This window comes from Heteronotia binoei, chromosome 9, assembly GCF_032191835.1.
Source record: "Heteronotia binoei isolate CCM8104 ecotype False Entrance Well chromosome 9, APGP_CSIRO_Hbin_v1, whole genome shotgun sequence".
NCBI classification, from domain to species: domain Eukaryota; kingdom Metazoa; phylum Chordata; class Lepidosauria; order Squamata; family Gekkonidae; genus Heteronotia; species Heteronotia binoei.
The window spans coordinates 92,725,165-92,743,984 of record NC_083231.1 but is presented as its reverse complement, the minus strand read 5'-3'; the positions used below and the strand labels follow the sequence as shown (position 1 = coordinate 92,743,984).

The 18,820-nt window shown below is 41.3% G+C and overlaps 2 protein-coding genes across 4 annotated transcripts in view; one reads left to right on the top strand and one right to left on the bottom strand.

Moving 5' to 3' along the window:
* Nucleotides 1-1,591, top strand: part of DAPP1 (dual adaptor of phosphotyrosine and 3-phosphoinositides 1) — a 35,053-nt gene extending 33,462 nt beyond the window's left edge. The window contains exons 8-9 of the mRNA XM_060247344.1: nucleotides 179-266; nucleotides 1,077-1,591. Coding sequence (XP_060103327.1) covers nucleotides 179-266; nucleotides 1,077-1,127 — 139 coding nt within the window. The 3' untranslated portion in view covers nucleotides 1,128-1,591. The remainder of the gene's footprint in view (nucleotides 1-178; nucleotides 267-1,076) is intronic.
* Nucleotides 1,592-4,263: 2,672 nt separating this feature from the next.
* Nucleotides 4,264-18,483, bottom strand: LAMTOR3 (late endosomal/lysosomal adaptor, MAPK and MTOR activator 3). Of its 3 annotated transcripts, none has more exons than XM_060247007.1 (7): nucleotides 18,332-18,483; nucleotides 15,684-15,731; nucleotides 15,083-15,117; nucleotides 12,985-13,043; nucleotides 9,151-9,284; nucleotides 6,818-6,881; nucleotides 4,264-5,116 (listed from the first exon to the last, which is right to left on the bottom strand). In XM_060247007.1, the coding sequence occupies exons 2-7, from the start codon at nucleotides 15,690-15,692 to the stop codon at nucleotides 5,043-5,045; spliced, it is 375 nt and encodes a 124-aa protein (XP_060102990.1). In that variant the 5' UTR covers nucleotides 15,693-15,731; nucleotides 18,332-18,483; the 3' UTR covers nucleotides 4,264-5,042. The 3 variants fall into 3 exon arrangements, with proteins under 3 accessions (XP_060102990.1, XP_060102988.1, XP_060102989.1); XM_060247005.1 differs by having other exon boundaries at nucleotides 18,121-18,384; XM_060247006.1 differs by having other exon boundaries at nucleotides 18,251-18,383.
* Nucleotides 18,484-18,820: the final 337 nt, after the last annotated feature.

Genomic DNA, 18,820 nt, shown 5'->3' with positions numbered 1-18,820 from the left:
TTTTTATGCCAATGGCTTGTTTCTTTTTATATTAGTAATAAATTGTGTTTTAGTTATTTTAGGGTGTTGTTTTTACTTGTAGGACTATAGAGCAGTAGCCTACAAAATTCCTAAATAATTAAATACAACTACTAGTTGTTTGTGATATAATGTCTTTATTATTATTATTTTTAAACAGTTTAGTATTCCCACTGAGGACATATTATGTTTACGCAAAGACTGGAGTAGAAGCAGATGAGTGGATCAAGATATTGCAATGGAAACTGGTAAGGAAATGGATGTGTCACAAGATTCAGCGAACATTACTTAACTCTTCAGCTTGTGTGTTAACAATGACAGACAGCATTTTCTGCTGACAACGGATCAAGCTAAATTTCTATTCTGGCCTCATTGGAATTGAAAAAAAAAGAAGAGAAAATGACCATATTTGTGGATATAAACTGGCATACAAAAAAATCCAGACAGAGATTCTGCATATTAGTCTGAGCACCCACAATTTATTTTCCCAATTGCAGCACCTTGTACTTCGTCAAAAAGCACTGCCGATGGCCCCTTGAATGAGTGGGGAGGGCTTGTGACTCAGTGGTAGAGCACCTGCTTTGCACACAGAAGAATCTAGGTTGGATCCATAAAATGCAACTTACCAGCTTGTGCAGCCTCAATTGCCTTGGCCCAATTATGCAGAAGAGAGGTGTGTGTGTGTGGGGGGGGGGGGTTGTACTCTTCAACTTCCCCTGAACTTTGCTATTTGAGACTGGCTGCTTTGCAGTTCGAATCTCTTCTCCCTTCTCTGTCCTGTGGAAAATTAAGGATGCAAAAGCTTGCAGTTTACATTTTATGGACAGACTGAGATGTGTGTGATTGAGTAAGAGGGGAAGGAATAGCCAGAACTGCAGAAAAGAAACAATAGCAAAGGTGGGAAAGCAGGACAATGGGGGTGGAGGATTGGAACTCCCCTTCTGCACAAGTCTTCACAGGTCCAGCTCTTCTTATAAGTATTACGTGTCTAACATTATTAGACATTGTTCAGAATTCACAGTTATCTAAAAACAGTTGCTGTTTTTTGTTTTGTTTAGTCACAGATAAGAAAACAAGCCCGCCAGCGTGATGGCACACTGAAGCCATAGCTATGCCCACAGGAACTTTGCCTGCACGAGGCCCATCATGCTAGTTCAAGCTGATGCTCCATCAAGTCTGCCATCATGAACAGAGGAACTGCTATGCTGGGTTGGACCAGAGATCCATCAACCCCAACACCACCCAGATGCTACTAAGACTCTCACCTGATGATGGTATGATGGAGTCAGCCAACCCTGATGCCTTTTCTTCAGAAGAATCCTGTCTCCGAAGGTGGAAGGTCCATTTTTATCTATTGCAGCTAGTACCTATGGATGAAACTACCCTCCATGAATTTCTATAACTTAAAAGAAACCATTTAAACTATTGATCATTAACAAATCTTGTTGTGATGATGCCCCACATCCTGTTTTCTGCATTGGACAGCACCGTAAGGTATTGTGTATGCCAGTCTTTGCTGCCATGCATCACTTCTTTTCTATGGAGATCATTCCAGCTGCACAGAATGAATGAATGAAAGAAAAGCACTTGAGGTGTGCGGTTAACTCAAAGGACTTGGATATTTTCCTAGTATGAGCCAATGAATGACCTGTGAAAGCTTCATTTCTAAAACCTCTGGTGTACATATTCCCAGTAATTTCCTCCTGTTTCTCAAGCATAACAAAGAAAGTAGTTTTAACCTGGTCTGCTACAGCTTCCAAAACAATTAGTGTAGATGGCCATGATAAAGAAGGGTAAAGGGTCAGCCCTTTCAAACAACAGCAGGCCCATCCTGTAGATCTCACAGGTATTGCTTTGGAAGAACCATGATTATTATTTACTTTTGTTGGGTAGGGTCGAGGTGGCTGTTGTGGCAAGTGGGGTCTAAAAGGTTTCCATATATAAACAGAGCACCATATGTGGTATTCTTGACCCAACAGAATGCTTTCTCATGAAGTGATGCTCTGAGTTCTTGGTGCTTGGGGGTGGGGAGCAGTGGGAGGGCTTCTAGTGTCCCAGCCCACTGATGGACCTCCTGATGGCATCTGGTTTCTTTGGCCACTGTGTGACAGTGTTGGACTAGATGTGCCATTGGCCTGATCCAACACGGCTTCTCTTAAGTGTGCCATTTAGGTTTTTAAAACTCATAGTCCTACTAAGATCATGTTCTGCTGTTTTATGCTTGTTCAAACCAAATAGATTTTTATACTTTCTTTTCCATTGCAACCATTTAGAGGAAAGATTCTTATCTATGGTAGGCTTATATTTCTCCCCTGCCCCTCCCCAATATAATTTCTGGGTATACTCCCCCCCCCCATTCCATAAAGTAAATAAAATGCAGATGGGTGGCTAAGCATGGGAAGAACATCTCTCTGAACCCAGATTTCTGCTTTTTAAACCATCTTGCCCTACTCTAATACAATTATGTACAACAGTGTGCATACAGCCTGCAAGAGGGACTGGAGGTGGACATTTGCATCACAGTGCAAATGGAAATATTCCCCCCAGTTCACAACCTGCTGTACAAATGACACGTGGGACGCTTTGTATCTGACTACATAATTGATCTGGGAAATGTTCCCATTCCAGTAACGGAATCCAGAACATGTGCAGAGTTTTGGAGCAGAGTACATGTATTTGGCATACTATGAAATGTTGTTATGCCAATAGCACCAAAACTATCCTACACGTAAAGTTCATAGTTGACATACATGAAGCCACATCGCCTGCATTTGGGGAAGTGTCATGGATGGGCCCAACAGCAACGGAAGAAATTGTAGGTATACATTCATGAGACTGTATGTGTGCATTAACAAATACGGTTACTGATCATGGTAAAAGACCTCTTCTCTAGAAAGGTGAGATAGCTGGAGACTTAGAGCATACTGGTTAGATTTTGGGGTTTTTTACACCCTTCTAGAAACAGTACTGTATTGTATTTAATCAGTGCCGGATTAAATCCTATGGAGGCTCCTAGGCAGTCAAAGGGGCCCCCTTGCAAATTATCTCAAAGTCAGAGAGCCCACCCTGCCGCCTGTGGCCCCCACTGCAGGCTGCAGGCACCTTCTCAAAACCCCATCTGACAAAGCTGTGGGGGAGAGGCAGAGAGAGGCAAACTTGGTGACACCACCAGCAGCAGCCACACCAAGCAAGTTGGACAAAGAACAGCTCAGTTGCATGCACAGGCTCTGAGGGCTGCAAGAAGAGGGAAAACTGGGGTGGGTGGGTGGGTTGAGCCAGTCTGGAGCCCCTAAAGGTGTGGGGGCCCATAGGCCAGTGCCTACTTTAATATTTAATACAGTCTAATGTTTAGTACGGAAACATTTCAAAATGAACTGTGAATATAGCAAACTAGAGAGTGGGACCAGAACACAGTACAGTTTTTCATAAATGTAGCAGGAACAGCAAGAGTTTGTATATTCTTGTACTCTTAGTATAAATTTCTAGTAAACTGATAAAGAGAAAAAAAACATTAATGTGTGTGCTATTTTATAAGCATTGGCTGGTTTCACAGAGAGCTATTCCAGAAGTAAACTTTTGCATCATCTTAGGCAAGACAGAACTCATACTATTAACTGTTGCCCATGTGCTGATCCCTGTGGCAGTTTCATCATTCCAGGTGTTTGAAAAAGGCAGTCATGCATACTAGTCTAGCCTCTCTTGTTCCAACTCCAGAGTTCAATCGGAAATAAGACAGCTTTTCTGCTCTAGAAAATCTGAAATTGGGGAAACTGGATACACACACATAATTGTTTTTGCTTAAAAGAATTGTTTTTTTTTAAAGGCTAAAATTTATATTTATACAACTTGTTTGATGAAAGAGACCTAGCATAATTAGAAAGCCATTTTCTAAAATTACCTGGTGGGCGACTGGAAAGGCATCACTAGCCACCATGATGCCCATGCAGGGGGAATGTGTGGATGCAGAGGGAACAAAACACTAAGGCCCAGTCCTCTGGACACTTAACCTACAGGGCACAACTATCCCTTTCTGGAGTATTGATACACTTTCTGATCTTGAGGAAGAAGATGCCATTCAAAATAACTTTTTAACAAACCTTGCATTTTCACCAACAAACTTGCCCAGGAAGGAAAACAAATCTTTACCCAGGTTGCATATTTTTTTTGTCTTGCAAATGACAATAGCATAATGTATCAAAGGATGCGGGTCACAGGGACATCTTTTATGAAAGAGATCGGGGTGCATATCTTATAAATAATGTTTATTTAAATTGGTTTAGGAACAAGCAAAGGTAAATGAGGCAGCAAATCAAGTGTAAGTGAGCTCACAAAGCACCACCATTGCATATACTCAGACATCAGTGACCACTGGGAAGGGCACAGATTTCATCCTTGCATTTTACAAAGGAATAATGCAGAGAGAACAAAGAGCAACTGGGAACTTTGATTTCTGCTCCAAAAGTGCCAAACAACTAGCAAGTGTCTATTAAAAAGCAGTCAACTTTCTGACTATTAGGTCTTTTTTTAAAAAAAACCAAAACCACAAAAAATAACCAACTGCCTATCAGTGCCAGCAAAACTCCGCCTTGCAATGAGCTCATTGCAAGAGAATGCTAAAAAACAATGTGTTTTTTTCTCCCAGTTTCTATTACGATGGTGTAAATGGCAGAGGGGCCCACACTGTTAAGGAAGCAGTGGGCAGCATTTTCGATCAAACCCTATTTTCCCTGCTTTGGACACTTCATGAAATATGATCTGCACAATGCATTGCCTGAGGTTAACTCCATGGGAGTCGCTCAAAGATCCCCATCGTTTAATGAATGTGGCCACAGCCCACCTCTCCCAGTCTTGCTTTATAATCATATTAGTGTGTGATTTCAGATGGAGCACGATGAAGAATCTTTCTTTTTTAAATTTAGAACAAGAGGAAGTGACATCTGCATGACAGGTCACTGAGAAGGACTGACGTTTCTTTCTCATTTGTTTGGTATTAAGGAGACGTTTCGTTCTGCAGATGGATTCAATTAAGACACCTCCACAACCTGCCACAGCTCTTCAAACAAGGGTGCAAGCTCTTTTTCCAAACTTACAATCAGACCTGCAAACATTAAGAGGGAGAAAGCAGAACAGAATCTTTATAGCATACAAGAAAGGATGCATATGCAAGCATATACTGGCCACCTTCCCTTTACAGAGGAAACCGAAAACAAGCGTTTGAGGGGAGGGAAAAGTCCCTAAATTTTACTTCAACTTTTTGGTACAGAAATGAGCAGCTTATAAATAAACGAGAGCCATTCTCCCAGCAGTGTGGTAGATGCCTGAAAGCCAATCCCTGCAAAGAGGTGAAATAGAATCCAGGCCTGGCACGAAAGGGAACCTCCTTTCTGTTGGGAGTGGCAATGTCTACTGTTCTGGCTTCTTTGAGCTAGCCCTTGAGAGAATGTCATCTTAAATTTCATGCTGCGCAAGCAGCCTTTTCACAGCAAGATCTGCTATAGCATAGGCTTCCTGGATAGCTAAAAGGTGCAAAATCAGTTTGCCTTGTTATTGTTCAGCTTGCCTGGCTTTTATTTACTTGCCATCAGGTTGTAGCTGACTAATGGTGAACCCATGGGGTTTTCAAGGCAAGAGACTTTCAGGCATGGCTTGCCGTTGCCTGTCTCTGCATAGAAACTCTGGAGGTTGTTGGTAGTTTCCTATTCAAATACTAATCAGGGTTGACCCTGATTAGCTTCCAGAATCAGACTAGCCTGGGCTATCCAGGTCAGGGCATGGGGGGTGCCAATTGATATGTTAATAGCCAATGCGGAAAAAAGAAGTTTTTTCCTCCCCAGGAGCAGCTTAGAGACTAATAAGATTTTCAGGGTGGTTTGCCATTGCCTGTCTCTGTCTAGGCACCCTGGACTTCGTTGGTGGTCCCCTCTCCAAGTACTAACCGAGGCCAACCCTGTTTGGCATCTGAGATCTGACGAGACAGAGCTAATGTGGGCCATTCGGGTCAGGGCATTCGCAATGACCATCAACCAAATGAGCCCCACGAGTACGGAAAGCCCTGTGTGTGACCTCACCAAACACACATACAATAAACTATCAGTATTAATGCTGAATGTATGACTATTATTTTTAATCACCAGAGTAGATCTGAGAATGCAGGCTTGTGTCTTGCTCTACCCTTGTTGAACCTTAAGTCAGCCTCTGGGTATCTGGTGTGCAAGGAAGGGCTCTCAATTCATGCTTTTGACACAAAAGCACATGGAAGCTTTCACTCTCTCCAGAACTCTAAATCAGACTGGATGTTCAAAGGAAATGCTTCTCTATATTAAAAGTACTCTTCCAGTGGAACTCTAGTGTTGCAAGAGACTGGGTGGTTAGAATCTGTCTCTCTACTAAATGGGAACTGCTGGCCAGTCACATGCCCCACCAGGCATGCCCCCTTTCCTGAAAAACAGGGAATGGTGCTCCAGCAGAGCCATAAGCAGCAGGTCAAAGAGCCACAGGTGGCTTCCAGGCCACTGAGTGAGTATCATTAACAAATATATTGTACAACGTACTTAAAGCCTAGCAATCTGGATGCTGAAGACAACAACATTTCTTGATCTTGAAAATATACCTGTATTGCCCTGATCTGGATAGCCCAGGCAAGCCCTGGCAAGTACTCCAACAAATACCATGACTTGGACGCAAAGGCAGGCAATACCAAGCCACCTCTCTGAAATGTCCAAGCCCCATTATGGGTCATCAGAAGTCAACCATGACTTTCAGGCACGCAAGCACACAAAGAATGAAAAAGAAGACATACCTGTATTGGCATTGCTGCTAGCAATGAAACTGACTACCAATGGGAGCCTATTGAACTGAACCACCTGCAAGAAAAAAGACAGTAACTTTAAAACTATTATACAGTTAAGAAGTCTCTTCCTGGCAGTTCATAAGTTTATATTTGAAAACAAATTTAATACAAGATAATACAAACTGATATTCTAAGCAATGAGAGAGAGAGAGAGAGCGCGCGAGGGGGGGGAGGGAGGGAGAGAGGGGGAGGGAGAGAGGGAGAGAGAGAGAGAGAGAGAGAAAGAAAGGAAAAGGAAGAAAAATGGCTTTGAACAGTGTTAATATGATGTTCAAAACTCCAATTAATTGTGCTGTACGATTGCAGCTTAGCAGTCCCAAGCCCACTACCTTCTATAGGGTACCCTTCTAAAACTGCTTGATACCACTGGACTATCAAGGAAAGTATTTTCTCTGACTTGCAGCTCCACAGGGTCTCAGAGAGGGGTCTTCCATATTGCCTAGTACCCAATCCTTTTAACTGGAGAAGATGCTAAGGATGGAACCAAGAACCTGCTGTATGCAAAGCAGATATTCTACTGCTCATCCATCAGCAAACCCTGCAAGGTATGGAATACTGCTCATGCAGGAGACTGTTGCGGAGATTATATATTTTATTTTTTTATTTAAAACATTTATTAGCCACCCTTCTACCTTACAGAACTCAAGGTAGCTTACAAAACAAATGGAACAAAGACCATAAAAAATACATAAAAGGGCCATGAATTAAAACCAGAATTTAAAAATACTGATAGCTAGAAAGACTAAACAAATCAAATGCCATCCTAAATAAACTGGTCTTCAGCTGCCCCCTAAAGACTGAGACTGAGGGGGCCAATGCACCTCCCTGGGAAGACGGTTCCATAATTGTGGAGCTGTCATATATACACATGCATTCATTTTATACACATAAAAATACATTTTTATATATTTTTAAAATATCATGGATGCAGAAAAGAAAAAAGGTCATAGGAAACTGAAAAAGAAAATAAGAATATAAAAGTATTTATGTTAATCAAGGACATTCTCATTTTATATAATGCATTATGCCAAAATGTGATATGCTTCATTTCACCACTTCCCATTTATGGTTTTAACAAAACAATAAATTCATTTTTAAAGGGTGCACGGAGCATATTGCACTGGTGGGAAAGAATTAATCTTGTCTGCCAAAGGGACAAACGCCCAGGACGCTTATGCCGCTATGAACACCTCAGCCGTTACATGCCCAAGGGATGGAAGAAGTCCTGGTTTCCCAGCAACCAGAGCTCTAGGCAAATATTCAGCTCGCTCTGAAGGGGTTGGCTTTTTCTGGTGTTGCCTCCCCCTTTATGCCTGAATGATCTCAATACACACACACCTATCACGTTTGCATGGGGACCTACTGGCATACCGGCCAACAAGTGTCAACTCCCACAGCGCAACCAGCATGCTTAGATTTCTGTGGTTTACCCAACTGTGTAGTCAGAGTCTTTGCCAGACCAACTCATGTTAAAAGGCAGGACATGCAAAGGAAGGAAAGGGAAGACAGCAAGATCTTCTCAACTTCCTCGCCATGCATAATTTGACAGACTGAGAACTGGGAAAAATGGAATTCCTGCAAAGCAAACACCTCAGCTCCCATCACTAAAATCCATGGGATGCAAAGGGTCCAGGTACAACAGCTGGATCACAGCACATGCAAGGAAGGGATAACCACAAAATTAAAGCATTGCCAGTTTTGAATACACTAGCACCAAGACACTGTGCAGTGTAGAGATTAGACTGCTGGGTGGTGATCTGGAAGATCTGGGCTGAAATTAACCCACAGTGCCATAGAAGCTTGCTGGGTGACCTTTGACCATTCACTCTCAACCTAAGCCACCTCACAGCTTTGTTGTGAGGATTAAAATGGAACAGGAGGACAATGTATGCACCGTTCTGAGCTTCTTGGAGGAAGGATGGGATAATAATAATAATAATAACAATAATGTTTTATTTATATCCTGCCCTCCCCGCCGAAGCAGGCTCAGGGCGGCTAACAGGACATGGTATATACCATGATCAGTTATACAATTCATATGATCAGTTATACAATTCATAAAAGCCTATTACGCAGACTGATAGTAAACAGTATCTTTGGTCAGTCAACAGTGAAGAAGAATTGAAGCAAACTGCATCTTGGGCAAAAATCACTGCCGGTATAAGGATACAGTGCAGATGTATTTTGATTCCAACATAAATTGATGCTCAATATTAAGCTATGCTGCACTGCTTTCAAAACTAATCCATTCACCCACCACAAGCAAATACTGAACCTCTTACCTGATATGTGTTGTAGTAACAGATAATACTTTTGTTTTTGGAGAGGCCTAGCTTGCTGCCCTGATCCGTTGCAAGGGCAAAGGTTGACAAGAAACCAGGTCGAAGGGCATGCTCTGGAGCATTATCGTTGGCAACTAGAACAAAAAAAGACACTTGACATTTAGCATCTAAATACATACAAGCAGAACAGCTAGCACTGCATGGCCTTTTTGAAGAGTGGCAAGAGCAGTTAAAGTCATACGTGCAGTTCTCATGTTCAGGAGAAAGAATACTGACCTTTGAAAACAGAGCACGGAGAATTCAAAAGACTTAACTCTTGCACTGAGTTGCCACATCTATGCATGCAACAACATGGAGAAAGGATTGTTATTGGCCTTCCACCGGGATGTTTCAGAAGTGAGCCAATTTCAGTCTTGCATGGCCATCTCCTTGTTTTTTTAAAATGGGAATCTCCATGATCTGTCAGCATGAAGCACATGTGAACAGCCAGGAGGTCTGAATCTGTGTTACCTGAGCCTGAGCATGTTCTCTTGCTTAAGCATGTAAAAATTTCCTTGCAGGATCAGACTAAGAATCAGATCCATATGCAGGTACACAGAGAGGCAGGACATTTGCATTTTCATTGCAGAATTTCAGCATCCAAAGAATTTCAGCTTAAGAAAGTCTAGCTTTTGCAATAGCGAGTGAAAGTCTGAAAAAAGTGCAAGTAGCACCTGGCGAAAGTCTCCAGATGTACTGAGGTGGGCTTCCAATGATATGTGAGCAAGATTAGGTTGTCCTGCATAGCCATTTAGCCACCTCACTGAGTTCTTCTGGCTACCCGTCCAAATTCCATCGATGGTCCTTCTCACAGCTCTCTTTGAGAAGCCAAGTTATACAAGTCAGGCAACTACAGTAAAAGACTGTTATCCAGCACTTGTGGGAAGAGCTTTGTTATTCAGTACTCTGGGTCACACAAATGGGCTGGACACTCAAGCTTATTGCTCTGCCCTGTTCCTACAGAGGAATCCACATCAACAAAACCCCACTCAAAACACAAGAGGAGCAGTTCCCCCACCTGATAGCACCCTTCCCCTGGAGCTATGGAACTACGCAGCAGGCAGACAAGTAGGCTAGTTGCCTAAAAGACCTCTAGCACAGCTGGCTCCTAACAGTTCAGTGCAGGCTAAGGTGGAAGGAGACATCTGAGGATGATGTCAGTAGAAGCCCGGGACTGGCCACAAGCATCAAACTGGCTGAATGGCAACACAGGAGTATGAAATGCAGGAACGCAGTTTCGGCTGGCTTGGCGTCAGGGTGTGTGTCCTAATATGCAAATGAGTTCCTGCTATGTTTTTTCTACAAAAAAACTGTGTGTAAAACAATGGTGATGTCAAGGGGTGTGGCCTAATATGCAAATGAGTTCCTGCTGGGGGTTTTTCTGCCAAAAAAAGCCCTGATGCTATGATATTATAGCATTGGAGAAAGTCCAGAGAAGGGCAACTAGAATGATTAAAGGGCTGGAGCACTTTCCCTACAAAGAAAGGTTGAAACGCTTGGGACTCTTTAGCTTCGAGAAACGTCGACTGCGGGGTGACATGATAGAGGTTTACAAGATAATGCATGGGATGGAGAAAGTAGAGAAAGAAGTACTTTTCTCCCTTCCTCACAATACAAGAACTCGTGGGCTTTCGATGAAATTGCTGAGCAGACAGGTTAAAACGGATAAAAGGAAGTACTTCTTCACCCAAAGGGTGATTAACATGTGGAATTCACTGCCACAGGAGGTGGTGGCGGCCACAAGTATAGCCACCTTCAAGAGGGGTTTAAATAAAAATATGGAGCACAGGTCCATCAGTGGCTATTAGCCACAGTGTGTGTGTATATATAATTTTTTTTGCCACTGTGTGACACAGAGTGTTGGACTGGATGGGCTGTTGGCCTGATCCAACATGGCTTCTCTTATGTATGCATGCCTGAAGATGCAGGGGTATGGTGGCTGAGGGGAAGAGGCTTGCCTTCTGGGCAATGCTGATTTTACTGAGCATCCTGTATAATTAAGTGCCAGACCACAAAGTTTTTACCGCACTTGAATAAACCTTGCATTCTCCTCACATCTGAGACCATGTTCATGCAGCCCTGAGAACAGCTTTGTCTTCAGTATATCATGGAGACTTAAGAGTGTTTTCGGTCTTTCCTGGAGTGATGCATGGGAAAACAGTTCACACTATTACCCAACACCGAAACACTGAGGAAGTGGCTTATGCACGTAACTTCCTCAAACATAGTACTTATTTCCACTGATCCATGAGAAAAGGTTATAATCATTCACCTGTTAGATATTAGCATCCACTTATCCAAAAAATGCATAGTTAGCCCTTAGAAAAGAGATTGGATTTGAACTGAAAACTAATGAAGAGTTGAATCATAAATATGATTGGTTTCAAATGCAACAAATAAAGAGCTTGGAGGAGAATGATATTAAAACTGAAGGAATAAGGAAAGAGCAAACAGAATTGGAAAAAGTTCTGCTTGGAGACAATGATAAATTAATTTCAAAAGTATATAAATTACTTCTACAATGGTCTACGGAAGATGAAGTAGTGAAATATCAAATGATTAAATGGGGAATTAATGTAAATAAAGAAATACAGATGGAAACTTGGGAATATTTGTGGAAGAACTCTATGAAACTTTCAACATGTCAAAGTATTAAAGAAAACTGTTTTAAGAGGATGTATAGATGGTATATAACGCCTAAAAAATTGGCAAAGATGAATAATAAGATGCCAGACAGATGTTGGAAATGGAAAAAGCATGAAGGTTCTTTCAACCATATGTGGTGGACTTGTGAAAGAGCTAAAATGTTTTGGTAGATGATTCAGCAAGAGATTTTTAGGTCTTGGGATATGAGTTTAACAAAGTTGCAGAGACTTTTCTGTTGGGACTACAAATGGAAAAATTTCCAAAAGAAGATAGAACTTTAATCTGGTACTTGCTCTCAGCTGCTAGGACATTGTATGCGCAGTTGTGGAAGCAAGAAAAAATACCAGAGAAATGGGATTGGATTATAAAAGTTATGACATGGAGTGAAATGGACAAATTAACAAGAATATTAAGAGACTATGATTTAGAAGTTTTTAAGACGGAATGGAAAAAGTTTAGAAGATATGTAGAAAAAGAGTGGAAAATAAAAGGACATTGGACAATCTTTGATAATGATTAAGTTTTAAAAAGAATATATTTTTTTGTTTTAATAGTTAAGGGTACCTTTAAATATTTGCATTTTAAGTAAATAACACTGGCGGGGGTCAAGTAACGGGGGGAGGGGTGGGTAGAAAGTAATTTATGGGGTAGATAAAAGAAGGGGTTTTTTAAAGATGTAAGATATAGATTTATTACCATATGTTACCAATAAAATTGTTTTAAACATAAGAAAAGAGATTGGATTTATATCCTGCCCTTCACTTGGGAGTCTCAGAATGGCTTACAATCTCTTTTCCCTTCCCCTTCCCACAACAGACACCATGTGAAGTAAGTGGGGCTGAGAGAGCTCTCAGAGAACTGCTCTTGAGAGAAAGCTCGGAGAAAGTTATGACTCACCCAAGGTCACTTTAGCAGCTGCAAGTGGATGAGTGGGAAATCAAACTCTTCCCAGGGCTTTTTTTTGTAACAGGAACTTCTTTGCATATTAGGCCACACACCTCTGATGTAGCCAACCCTCCAAGAGCTTATAGTAGGATTGGCTATATCAGGGTTATGTGGCCTAATATGCAAAGGAGTTCCTGCTACAAAAAAAGCCCTGGTTCCCCAATTACAGTTCGTACACTTAACCACTACACCAAACTGGCTTACCTTTGATAACAGGCACACCATCTCTATCGGACACAACAATAGCATGAAGTCCTTCAACACTGAAAAAAATGAATAGGGTAGTTTATCATTTGCCGCTGGTTTTTCACTTTTAAGAAACATTCAGTTAATCTGTTAACAATTACAGTCTTCAAGACAGATAACATTTTATAAGACTAATTCATGGAACTGAAGACTGAAATGTACTATTGGAAAATTAATCTTAGAACACAATCAATATGCAGGTGCACTGATGCCACTACTCAACATGAAGGGTTCTTTCATTGGGAGGGGGGGGGGGAAGGTTCAGAGAATTCTTTCTGTTTCTGATTCTTTAGAAAAGACTTGGTGGTGCTGGACACTGCCTGAGAACTCATGGATTCTATCAGGATCTCCTTGGGGACAAAAAAGGTTAACAGCCATTAAAGAGCTAGGCTTGAGTCCAGCAGCATCTTAGAGACCAGCAAGATTTTGGGGGCATACATTTTCAAGAGTCAAACCCCTCTTTGTCAGATACCTGAGGATGATGTCAGTGCTAAAGAGTTAACCCATCTTCAGTCTACAATAATGAATAAATCAACTTTCTGCCTAGATCTTCTACTGAAAAAAACGCTGAAGCTTAGATTACTGAAGTGTGGCTTCGACTCATACAGGTATCCATTGTGTGTGAACAGAAAGCATTTCCAGATCTATTCTAAGGTGGGTCATTCCCCCCTCCAGCTGCAGCTCTCCCAGTGTTGTCTTGCATGCTGCTCCTCTAGGCACCATTTGGGCATTCATGCAAGGTTTTCAAGAGCATGTAAGGGGCACTAGAGGGAAGGGTGAAGGCCTCAAAAGCACTAGACGGAGACTGAACTTCAATCCTTTGAATTCTGCCTTGTGTTTCTCAACAATAAAAGAATTATCTCTTACAAGTAAGAGTCTGTTTCCAGCAAAAGCCTTTGCGAATAAACAATCAATCTATAGGGCAAGATGTGATATGAAAGCCCATGATACAAAATACACATAAATGACATTTAATTTAACCCAAAATTGTATCAAATAGTTAAAACAGAGGTGTCAAACTCATGGCTGGGCCACATGTGTCATAAAATGTAATGTCAGGTAGCAGAGATATAAACTTTGTAAAGGACACAAAAACAATATATTTTTTTAAATCCTTAACTAAAACATGCTTAAAAGATGGGCACTTTTGCAATATTTTATTTAATATCTTATAACTGAAGGAAGCAAGAGAGAGAAAGAAGGAAGCAGACTTGCTTGTGGGCCTGATAGGAGCTCTCCAAGGGTCTGATTCAGTCCCTGGGTTGCATGTTTGACACTCCTGAGTTAAAAGGTTTCCCCATTGCCCTTAAGCAATCAGAAGGGAGTGCAGCAGAGCACGGAGAGAAGAGGATGCGATACTTGTGGCTGCTATCCAGCCTGGTACCCAACAACTTTAAGCATAATATAGGCTTACCGTGGGATCAAAGCTGATTAGTCCATGGGACCAGGAGAACCAAGGCAGACAGAGGAGCATGCAGGACCACTGGGGTAGATGTTTGGTAACATGCCCTTCCCTGCATACTGATGTGAACCAGCTAAGGATACATATATCTATAGTACAGGTACTTTAAAAGCTATGAGCTGGTAAGATATTCATAAAGCCCATTAAACCACAAGAAGTTTTCTTCAAAAGCACTATTGCCTTAAGAATACTTCAAAACATATGAACCCTGCTGGATCAGATTAGTGATCCATCTAGTGTAGTAACCCACTTTACACAATGGCTAACCATCTGCCATGGAAAGTGAACAAACAGGGCACAGATAAGTAGACTTTTCTCTGATGAAGCCTATCAGTACTGATATTTAGAGGTTATTACCTCTGAATGTGGAGCTTCCCCTTAGTCACCATGGCAAGTAGCCACTGAGGGACCTCTCCTCCATGAATTTTTCTAACGCCCTTTTAAAGACATCTATGCTAGCTATGTGCACTGCCACTATGTGCACTGTCAGTGAATTCCATGGAAAGAAAAGGCACTTATTCTCAACTTCACAGAAAGAAGTTAGGATATTTGACACAAACAACAGTAGAACATTAATCTCAGTAGGAACTTTACCTTGGCAGCTTTTTGTACAGAAATCTTTTCAGATCCTGGAAGAGGAAGTAACAAACAACTTCATCTTTTGAGTCATTTATGTCACATACAAGAGGTCATGCAATTCCATTTTCATTTCATTAAATGGAAATGAACTGGGACTTCCTTACATACTTGTATGATAAGATACACATTTAATTGTCCCACGATGTCCAACAGAACTGACTCCCAAATAAGGGTGCACAGGACTGCAGTTGTAATTGTTAATACTAACTGGAATCCCCACACCACCCAGCAAGCATGCATGCAAAGGAAATGGTACAAAATGTTTGTCTTTTAAACACAGTCACTTATAGAGAATTCTTGCTTTTATAATTTTTATAAAACAGCATTGTTTTTACAGTTATGCTGACTTGTTTTTAAATGCAGTTACCTGCCCTGAACCTGCTTATGGGAAGGGGGGGGGATAGAAATTGAAAATAATAAATAATAGTAAATAAATTCCTATGAAGTTTAAGTCTACTAAGACCTTATAATGTCTGCATTGTCAAAAATGGTTTGTGGTCAAAGCACCGTGAAGTAAACCATTCCAAGCATGCATTACAATAATATTTATACTTACATCAGCCATCTTACTGAACAGTGACAGACAAATTAATCATCCAGACTCCTGGAAAAAATAAAATTACATGTTTTGTGATCAGATTAGCTGCTCCCATGCACTCCTGACTGGGTACCGTGTTCCAGAAAGTGAAAGCCCCAGCACAAGGGTGGTTATGCAGAAAAGTCAACCCAAGACAATTCCAGCCCATACTAGGCCAATTATATGAAGGCTGACACAGATGCATGGGTTATGGCTTTATATGTATGAGCTATATAAAGCCAAAGGCCACTGGCTTCACTTGCTAAGGTGGTTTTTCCCCCTAACAGTCATCATATGCCAAGTGGTCATGACAATGAGTCCCAATGGCTAACAGTGAAAAGGAAAAAGAAGACAGGCACATTGGTCCATTAGAGAAGAAAAATCCAGACAATAGTACCTTTATTACGACCACTTAATCACAAAATAGCATTTGTTCTGGATGTTAAAGTGAAAAAGAACAAAGTGATCATGGAAAGAAAGAGGCATTATTGCATGAGGAAAAGCCCAAGTCCATAGTTCATAACAATCTAAAGATGAGTCAGTGGAAGCACTGGACTGACAAGACCCTGTTTGATGCAAAGAAATCTCAGAGTGCAGCAAGGCATAAAGCAATAATGGCTATTCTCTTGCTAACACACACACACAAGCTGTCATCTGGATCCAGCAGCATCAGGCAGTTTCTCCATTCTAATGACAGAAAATTACAGAGTATGCAACATCTGCATACTAACAGGTTAAATACATAGCTATGTTACTTCATATTGTATTTGTAGATGCCCATATTATATTTGCAGGGCTTATATCCACAGGACAGCAGCACAATCTAACTGACAGAGAACCAGACTTTAAGGTCAGGCATTTCCTTTTAACCTCTTTTGTGCCTCTTTGCCTCCCATTCTTTGGCTATCTTGTTTCTTTAGAGTCTCTCTTCTTACTTGCTCAACAGGCTCAGATATCAATTTGGGTCACCTACACATAACTGCATGACTACTGTACTTGGTGGTGCACCTGTCAAGCGACACCTAATTATAATTACCATAGCTCATGAGAGAGAGTTATACACCAGACCTAATGAAACAGCATCATCTGTATCATTTCATCTATACAATCAAATATCACTAGTACCTGCAGTGGTAGATTATGCATGGTAATTTACAGCGCAATTCTAAGCAAAGTTAGATCCTTCTATGTACACTGAAATCAATGGATATAGAAGGGTACAACTCCGCTATGAACAGCACTGGCTGATTATCATGTGGAACTGAGACTCTTCCAATTTATTCTTCTGGTAGCATATATACTTTTTAAAAAAAAAAGAGAACACAACACTGCTTATTTTCTAACAGTAGGATTTCACCCAAGGAAATCAGTACCACTTCACTACCTAATTCCACAACTTTTCCCGAAGTTATGGCTTCTTTTAAAAACTATGTTGTTAGTGTTTCCTTCGTGTTGCTATAACACAACGAGCATAGAGCAGTAACATCCAGAAGCTACAATCAGTTCAAGCAACAAAGCAAGTAATGCAAATCTACAAACTTCCCTGGTTGGCTTCCAGAGAACACAGCAGGCCAGTTTCACTAGTAGAATGCCTTTAGATGAACTGGTTTATCTTCATCTTCCACTTTGATCAGTTAGCAGCCTACAGCATGTTCAAGATGGAGTCACTTTCAAAAACAAATATGCAACTTGAAAACATCTTCTACCATTTTAAAAAAAATTGTTTATACACTTGTTCATACTCAGCCTTTCTCCCCAATAAGGACCAAAAGCAGCTTACGCCATTCTTCCCTCCTTGATTTTATTCTCACAACACCACTGTGAAGTAGATTACACTGAAAAAGAGTGCCTGGCCCAAGGTCATCAAGCAAGCTTCCAAGACGCAAGTACAGATTCAGACCTGGTACTCCCAGCTAATAGTGCGACATTCTTAACCACTACTCCACGCTAGTTCTTTGCATAACATTCCATTACAAGGTAAACTGAAATTACTATAGAATAAAGTCTGAGCCCAGCAGCATGCTGAAGAACAAGATTTAATTCTGGGTATAAGCTTATGTGCACGCACACTTCAGATATGTAGCCAACACAGCTACCCACCTGAATCTATGAAAATAATATAGTTACTTTTCTGAGCATAACCGTTTGGAAGTAAATCCCACTGAAATTGGAGGAATTAGCTTCCAAACAAGTTCGTTTAAGAAGCCTGCCCCATGCACAAAAATCGACAGGAACATTTTATTAGAATTAGCTTGCAAGACTGTTGCTAAGACATTCTGGGGTCAGATCAAACGCTTATAAGTAATTGCATCACACTTCTAAGCAATCCTACTAAATACAAAGGGCATCTCCGTCGAACACTCTAATTACACTTAACGGGAAAAACAATTATCAATGATAATATTCTGATACTAACATCAGCGTGCTAAGCATAATCCAACAAAAGAAACCCCTCCTCCTGTGGCAAGCTCCCTGCTGAGGTTCCTAGAGCAAAAAGAAAGAGGGTGGAAGCTACCCCCTAGTTTTGAGCATTGGGCTACACTAACCAGGCTTGACGCAGTTTAAGCAATTAAGTTTACGACACATTTCAATCCCCCCATCTCCGATATCAGAGCCTTAACACACACACCCGCTTCAAACGGAGCCCCTGGTGTTCCCTTTAAGCCTCCGTCATGTGACTGTCAAAAAGCAATGAGGCCGCTCCTTTCTCTCCTTCCTGGTCGTCCCTTCCGCCTTATCGTCATAAAAACAAGAGCGACAATATGAACTGACTTCCGGCAAAAACGGAAAGCGGAAATCGCCTACATTGTCTTCGGAGGCCTAATTTGCCGCTCTAGGACGTGGCATCTTGATAGTGAACGTTCACTCTGTAGTTTGCAAGAGAAATGAGAGAGCGGGAGAAGAAGCGGAGTCTGTTGGAGACTGAAAATAGCATTATGTGTTTATTCCCCCCCCTTTTCTATGCAGGCCTTAATATTAACCGAGAGGGGGAAAGAACATGGGTAGTGTTCCCTCTGAGTTAGTGTGAGCTAGTGTAGTTCACAATTTTTTAGCCTCCAGCTCACATTTTTGTCTCAGCTCAGGAAAAATGGTCCTAGGGCAAACTAATTTATGCA